Source organism: Loxodonta africana, chromosome 1, assembly GCF_030014295.1.
Source record: "Loxodonta africana isolate mLoxAfr1 chromosome 1, mLoxAfr1.hap2, whole genome shotgun sequence".
NCBI lineage: Eukaryota > Metazoa > Chordata > Mammalia > Proboscidea > Elephantidae > Loxodonta > Loxodonta africana.
This window is the reverse complement of record NC_087342.1, coordinates 30,700,047-30,707,643: the sequence shown is the minus strand read 5'-3', so window position 1 is coordinate 30,707,643 and position 7,597 is coordinate 30,700,047. Positions and strand designations below refer to the sequence as shown.

General features: G+C 60.1%; 1 protein-coding gene across 8 annotated transcripts; it reads left to right on the top strand.

Moving 5' to 3' along the window:
* The first annotated feature begins 149 nt into the window (after window positions 1–149).
* Window positions 150–7,359, top strand: FAM131A (family with sequence similarity 131 member A). 8 transcript variants are annotated; one of them, XM_064279183.1, is made up of 8 exons: window positions 150–278; window positions 1,469–1,529; window positions 2,095–2,208; window positions 2,547–2,686; window positions 4,874–4,967; window positions 5,194–5,376; window positions 5,562–5,678; window positions 6,884–7,359. In XM_064279183.1, exons 5-8 carry the CDS (start codon window positions 4,898–4,900, stop codon window positions 7,357–7,359), a joined length of 846 nt encoding a protein of 281 aa, XP_064135253.1. In that variant the 5' UTR covers window positions 150–278; window positions 1,469–1,529; window positions 2,095–2,208; window positions 2,547–2,686; window positions 4,874–4,897. The 8 variants fall into 8 exon arrangements, with proteins under 8 accessions (XP_064135253.1, XP_064135245.1, XP_064135250.1 ...); XM_064279175.1 differs by having other exon boundaries at window positions 2,544–2,686; XM_064279180.1 differs by lacking the exon at window positions 2,095–2,208.
* Window positions 7,360–7,597: the final 238 nt, after the last annotated feature.

Sequence of the window (7,597 nt, the reverse complement as noted above, 5' to 3'; positions counted from 1 at the left end):
GAGGACCACGCTGCCGTGACACCGCCCTGCCCCGCCCCCGGGCGTTGACGCCGCGGTCACGCCCCGCTGACGTCACCGGCCCGCTTCCCTCTCCCGGGAGCGGCGGCGGACGCGCGGCTCCCACCCCTCCCCTCGCGGGCTCTCCCCTCCCCACCCCACCCCGGCGGCGGCCGAGGCCTGATCCTCTGCAAGGCGATGGCCCGGGCCCCGAGCGCGGGCTAGCGGGCCTGGGGGTCCGGCCATGGGCTGCGTCGGCTCGTGGAGCCCTGCGGCTCAGGGTAAGAGGCGGAGACCGGGCACGGTCTGGCGGCCGGGCTTCAGCCATGGGGGCGCGGGCTGCGGGTGGGTGGGCGCTTGAGGAGGGGTCGGTGTCGTGAGGGGGAGGAGCCTGCAGCGGGGAGGCGGGTCCGGCCGGAGGAGCGGGCGGGCAGGGGGCTGAGGCGGCTCCGGGTCGCTCCCGTGGCCGCCCTGTCTCCGGGCTTTGACAGGCAGGCTGATCGCTTTCCGCCCGCATTTCCACCGCTGAGGGGGTGGGAGGTGCACAGCCTTGGAGGGGCGAGTCAGTCTGCTGCCCTCACCCCCAGCCCACGGCGACGGGCCTTGCACGCCCACACCACCTCCCTCCCCCAGTACCCCGCCCTTCCTGTCCTGGGAGTGTCCCTTGGCTTGGAGCCGGCCTTCCCTAGCTATGGGTCCCTATCCCTTAAGGAGGTGGGCTGCAGACACAGGTCAACACCCAACCATAGAGTTTTCCCCTAAAACTCTCCCTTTCTGAGTCAGCTGGTTGGTGAAGGGGACTGCGATCTCATTTGGGGCACCTGTGAGCACCTCTCACTTATTAAAACTGTTTTAATTTCCTTCCCCCACCTCCACCTCCACCCCCACCCCCGCCCCTAACAAAAACAAATCGCCCTACCCAAGAGGGAGGCCACCCGTCAGGGCTGCCTTCCACACCCACCTGCTGGCCCCTGCGTGTGCCTTGGTTCTCATGGGTGGTGATGCATGCTGGGGCCTAGCCCTAGTCCTGTGCATTTGAGGTCTGCCAGCTTACTTTATTTCAGTGCCATGAGTTTCTCTGAGCCTAAGACCAGGCAGGGACTTGTGACATTGAGGGTTGGGTTTGGAATGAGTTCCAGGCCTTCAGAGTAGGTGGTCAGACACACAGGCCTTAGCGTGGTGGGTACTTCAGGTTCTCGAGCTGAGACTCTGGCTGAGATTTGTACGTCGCTTGGGTTCCCGTGAGGAATTGTGGGATTTGTAGTCCTAAAATAACCTCGTGGCTATTGAAGCTGGAAGCAGCAGACTGCTGATACCTCTAGCCCAGCTAAGGCTTACAGTTCAGGAAGGCATCCCCTCCTGTAGTCAGGGAAGTTTGGCTGACCTCAGGACTGGCCATGAGAGCCCTGATTAGGTACCAGCTGGGTGCCAGGGGTGGCCTGTAATCTCATATCTTCCTTCTGGTTGGTAGTGTTTCTGGGGACCACCAGCTGGCTGAGGCTCAGGGACAGAGACGGCTGCTCCAGCTAAAGGTCAGTTGTGATGGACACTGCCCACTTGGCACTGTCTAGGGGATGGCCCTCCACTCCCCGAGCCCCAGAGAGCTCGGCTGGGCCGCTTGCACCCCCACCTCCTTGAAGGCATGAGGCAAGAATGTTCTCCTTATGTGACTAGGCACAAGTTCCAAGTGGGGAGGGGACTGGCTCAGCATCCGGAGCCAAAACAGGAATAGAACTGGGAGCTGAGCCTGGAGTGGTTCTGGGCTTTTGGTTCTCGGCATCAACACAGCCAGTATGCCTATGATTTCTGTGCTGGGCAAAATGTTTGTGTGGCAGCGTGAAGGGCCTGGAGGACGATGGACTTGTCAGACAAGTCGCAGAGGTGAGACTAGGCACAGTGGATGTGACCCGGGAGGTGATGGGGAGCTGAGGACAAGGGCACTCAGGTGGCAAGAGGAAAATTACTACTCTGGTTTGGATGTTGGGAACCAGGTGGAAGCAGGCAAAGGACTTGGGGCCAGAGAGGGCAACAGGGAAAGGCTTTAGGGGGCTGAGGTGAAAATCAGAAAAAAAAAAAAAAGAGTTTGTTTCATTAAAGAAGAGTAAAGAGCTGCGTTCCAGCTGAGGCTGGCGAGAGCAAAGAACTGAGGCAGCAAGAGAAGAGAAGGAAGCAGCAAGCCTGCCAAGGGTCCAGGCTGTTGGCGGGGCAGAGGTTAGTGATGGTGGTGAGGGGTTCCTTGTGGTTTCCAAGAGGTATGGGTAGGCTGGAAAACCGGGAGAAGATTCAGAATTTATCATAGTTTGGGTTTCTTTTTGGGGTTTTAATGGTAAAATATATCCACAGGAGGAAGGTGGCCGGTGGGCTACCACAGAATGGCCCTAGGGGCATAGGGTCAGGGCTGTGGGTTAGGGGTTTTCAGAGTTAAGGAGAGCACCAGGTGGTCGCTGATATTCTGGGTAAAGAGAAGTGATACGGCAACACTGGATGAAAATGGGGTCCTGGCAGAAGTGGGGGCCCAGCTGAACAGCTTTTCCCACACCCCTCAGTAGCCTCGGACCCCGCGTGGGCTGTGGAGTGGATCGAACTTCCTCGGGGCCTCTCTCTAACCTCCTTGGGATCTGCCCGGACCCTCCGAGGCTGGAGCCGGTCCTCCCGCCCTTCCTCGGTGGACAGCCAGGACTTGCCAGAGGTGCCGGGCCCCTGGTGTTGGGGGGGGGGCATTCACATAAAGGGGATCTGTATCTCTGCATCCCCACCCCCGCCTCGCCAGCCTGCTCCTGGCTCCCTTTTCCTGAGCGCGGAGGCGCTATCCGGCCGGCTGGGCCGCAGCCGCCCCCGCCGGGTCTGCTCTGCTCGGCGCTGTGCCAGAGGGCGGGCCAGCTCGCGCCTCCGGCGCTGACGTCAGCGCATCCCGGGCCGTATCCCGGGAGACCCTGTTGCATGGTGATGGGTTGCCAGGGAGACACACACCTTTTCGCTGGGCCTCCGCCGGCCGCAGCTGCGCGAAGCGCCGGGCACGGATGGCGGCGGCTAGGGGGAGTGAAGGGAGGGAGGGCGAGTGGGCCGGGAAACACCCAGCAAGTGCTCCTCCCCCCAGGCCTGGCCGGAAGCTACCGGCGCCACCCTGGGGGCCCTGCCCATCAGGTACCGACAGGGATGGACTGGGCGGGCCTGAGGTCAAGGAGCAGGTGGAGACTCGCTTCCGAGGGGTGGGAACGTGATCTAGGAGAGCGGGGCAGCGCGGGGAGGGGCTGTGCTCTGACTTCGTTCACTGAGAAAAGCATTTGCTGGGGCTGGTCAAGGCACTGAGCCAGGTGAATCAGATCATGGCCCAGCTACCTGGAGTTCTGTCAGGAGAGAATGCTCTGTGTGGGGTGGGGGGGGTGGGGGGGTGGGGGGGGTGGGGGGGTGGGGGGGTGGGGGGGTGGGAGGGGGCAGAAGGCGCGAAGGAGGAGGGGAGAAAACTGGGCCGAAAGCTCTGTCAGGAGATGGTGGGGAGCATTTTGTCAGGGGAAAGCTGGGTTCCTTTGCTCGGAGGAGGGCTGCCCCCAACAGAGAAGGCGGAGAAGTGGGGTTTGTTAGGTAGAGAAGCTCAGCAGTGGATCAGTGCCAGGTGAGCCCGGAAGGAGGCAGGGGTCTCAGAGTGGATGTGAAGCCTGCGCTTACTTCATTGAGCTGTGGGGGTGCCCCAAAAGGATTTTAAATCATGTCATGCTGTGAGGAGTTGCACTCCAGGAAAATTGTTTACATTTATACCTTCCCTCATTCATTCAGCCTATGTTTGGGAAGGTTACCCTGTACCAGGCACCGTGCTGGACACTGGGGTGCAGCAGTGACCAAAACAGACTGAGCTCAAAGAGCTACAGATCAGTGAGGGAGACCAGAAGAAACAGAACATAGAGGAACAGACCTGTAACCACACACTGTGATTAAGGGCTGTGAATGGGGTACATCGACAGAGGATAGTGATTTGTTAGAGACCACCAGGAGGATGGGCCACTGACAGTGGTTAGGAAGGCTCCTCAGAGGGGGTGATAGTTCAACCAAGACCTCAAGGATGAGAAGGAGCTGCCAGCTAGCCATGGGAAGAGTGAGGGAGACTGTGTGTGTGATTGTACGTACAACAATCTAGGCTGAGAAGATAGCATGATATTGGAGGAGGCTGGGGACCACTTGTGCTAACCTGGGCAGGAGGCTTTGTGGGCTCTTGAGGAAGGGCAGTGGCTGTGGAAGTAGAAGGAGTGAGGGTAGTATCAGAGGCAGTTTGGAGGTGGGGTCATTAGGTCTTATCGATAGATATGGACAAGCAAACTTAGGGGAAAGTCGATGGTAATGCCGAGATTTGGAGCCAGGGAGAATGGAAGATGGTGGTGATACAGAGTAAGGAAATCAGGAACCAGAGGCAGATGTGGGGAGAAGGTGCCAGGCTTGATTTTGGTCATGCTGAGTTTGGGCTCAGCAGGCAGTCTAGAAGCAGCTAGAATGTGGGTCTGAAGACTGAGAGGAGGAGGGGGCAAAGAGGAGAAGACCTTGAGGAAGTCCATGATGCCATAGCCTCTCCCTACTCCCCCCGCCCCCCCAAGGCCTTGCTCCATGCTCTCCAGCCTCTCTCCCGCCCTGGGAGTTGGAAAGGTGGAGGCTTAGTAGAAGCCCTGCTCCCTTGGGCCTGCTCAAGTCTTTTTGCTCCCTGGGAAGACATAGTTCGCTGGTCCTAGCATGTTACTCTCTCATATTTCCTGGCAGCCATGGGGCCATGTGTGCTGGCCTGGTATCCTTTTCCAGCTCCCAGCTCCTGACACTGTGGGTGGGGTGTGGGCATGTTGGGGGGTGTCACTGCCGTCAGAGAGCACCGACCCTCCGATGATTGCCACCCAAGGTGAATGTTGGAGACACAGTCGCAATGCTGCCCAAGTCCCGGAGAGCCCTAACCATCCAGGAGATCGCTGCGCTGGCCAGATCCTCCTTGCACGGTATGCCCCCCTCCTGTGCCTGGGACCTTTCTCCTCCCTTTTGCCCATGCTTTTCCGGGGTGCACCCTATGACTTCTTTCTGGGGTCTCCCTTTTCCTCCCTTTCTCAGATGGATCTGGCTCAAAAGTCCACGTGGACCCTAGCCACCACCACCCTGTCGTCTCCTTGCCCAGGTGCCCCCTGGCCCACCTCCTTACCAGGCTTCTCCACTCTGCGCCTCCTGCAGGTATCTCCCAGGTAGTGAAGGACCACGTAACCAAGCCCACCGCCATGGCCCAGGGCCGAGTGGCTCACCTCATTGAGTGGAAAGGTTGGAGCAAGCCCAGCGACTCGCCTGCGGCTCTGGAGTCAGCCTTTTCCTCCTATTCCGACCTCAGTGAGGGTGAACAAGAGGCTCGCTTTGCAGCAGGTGGGTGGCGGAAAGGGGACCAGCCAGGCTTTTGTCACCGGGATGCCCCTTCTCATCTCCTGGGGCCTGATGTGGGGGCTGGAGTCTTTCCACACCCCGGTCTCTGGTCTCTTCCCTGTCTCATCTCTAAGCTGAGCCCCGATCTTAGCTCACCTCTGCTAAGGAATTCTGTGTCCTTTCTGCAGGAGTGGCTGAGCAGTTTGCCATTGCAGAAGCCAAGCTCCGGGCATGGTCTTCTGTGGATGGTGAGGACTCGACGGATGAGTCCTATGATGAGGACTTTGCTGGGGGGACTGACACAGGTGAGGGCCATCCCTTGCTAGTGCTGCCAGCTGCGGTGGAACTGCTTGAGGGGCCCCGTGATGCAGAGCTGCACCCAGAATACCCCAAGCCTTTTGGAGGGGAGGGAAGAGGGATTAGGATGGGAGGGCCGTCCACACTCAAGGATGGGTAGTCAGGTGCTGAGCCTTTTCTGATACCTTCTCTGCAGCTGTGTTTGTGGGAGGGTCTGCCTGTGCCTCTGCCTGTCCAGCCTATTGGCTGCCTGTGCAGGACAGAGGGGTCCCAGGGCTGTGGCCCCAGGCAAACAGGAAAGTATGCTAGGCCTGGAATGGCCCTGCCTCCGGCTCTGGCTCCACCAGCTCAGTGTCCTTGCATTCTAGCTGAGACCTGCCTGTGGGCCTTTCTCTGGGCCCGGTGCAGGCAGAGGGGATCCTGCGGAGCTGTGCACAGCTACACAGCCCTGCCTTCATCATCCCCTCCCCACACCATGTGGCTGACTCTCTGTAGCTTCTGGACTGAAGAGTCACTGGCCTCCACGCCCCCGTCCTTGCCTTTGAAGATTGCCTCTACCCGCCTGCACCCCTCAGCTAATTAACAAGCCCTGTGCACTAGAGCAACTCAGAGGCTGCTGCTAGGGTCCAGGGGTTACCGATCTGGATGGCCAAGGCCGAGACAGAGCCCTAAACCACGAGCATTTTTGTTTGGTTGTGTTCCAGGCCTGCTTTGACTGCTGGGATAATGATAATAACTAAGATTTATGTAGGGCCGCTGCTAACCTATGTGGAATCTTTGTGCAAATTAGAAGAAGGCACCCCTTTCCCTGAGCAGTGCGGCCCCACGCCAGGGCATGCTGCTTGGTGAGCAGAGTGTAGGGTGGGCTGGATTTCAGCCTTCATCCCCTGCTTTGGGCAGGATTCTCTTGTGCAGTGCTCAACCTGCACAACCCTCCGTGCTGGCCCTGCATTTACTGCTTGCCCACTGCGTGCCACCTTCTGTTCTCTCAGCCACCCTGCAAGGTGGGAACTATTCGAATCCCCAGTTCACCATTAAAGAAACTGAGGCACCGAGAGGTTACATGACTTGCCCGAGGTTACCCACTCATGATCCTCCCACCACCCCCAGTGCTATGAGGGAGGGCAGAGGGGGCTGGGGGAGGGAGGAGGGGTTGGATGTAGCTAATTGAAATGGGGCCAGCTGAGCTGTCTTCTCTTCTCTCCCCCACCAGACGTATCTGGGCAGCTGCCCCTGGGGGCGCACCTCCAGGACCTGTTCGGTGGCCGGTGCTTCTCCCGGCCCCTGCGCCAGGGCTCCGTGGAGCCCGAGAGCGACTGCTCGCAAACCGTTTCCCCAGACACCGTGTGCTCTAGTCTCTGCAGCCTGGAGGATGGGCTGTTGGGTTCCCCGGCCCGGCTGGCCTCCCAGCTGCTGGGCGAAGAGCTGCTGCTCCCTAAACTGCCCCCCAGCCGGGAAAGTGCCTTCCGCAGCCTGGGCCCATTGGAGGCCCAGGACTCGCCCTACAACCTGCCGCTCGTGGAGTCCTGCCCTTCCCCTGCTGAGGAGGAGTCAGCCCCCTGCAAGGACTGCCGGGCGCTCTGCCCACTGCCAGCAGGCAGCTGGGAGTGGCAGCGGCCGACCTCCGCCGTGGCCTCCTCTGGGGTGGTGTCCTTAGAAGAAGAGGAGGCAGGCCCAGAGGATCAGTGACCCAAATCCTGCCCCGTGGTGGCACAGTCCCCTGGCTACTGTCAGGGCCAGGTCCTCCGTGTGTGCCCGAGGGCGGCTCGAGGCTTCCAGCAGAGCTCCACAGCCTGGAGGGCTCCTGGGAGCACTCAGTGTCCGTTGTGTGTTTTGCATGAAAGTGTGGAGAGGCGGCAGGGCCCGGGCTGGGGGCGCATGTCCTGCCCCCACTCCGGGGGTTTGCCGGGGGTTTGCCGGGGCCCCT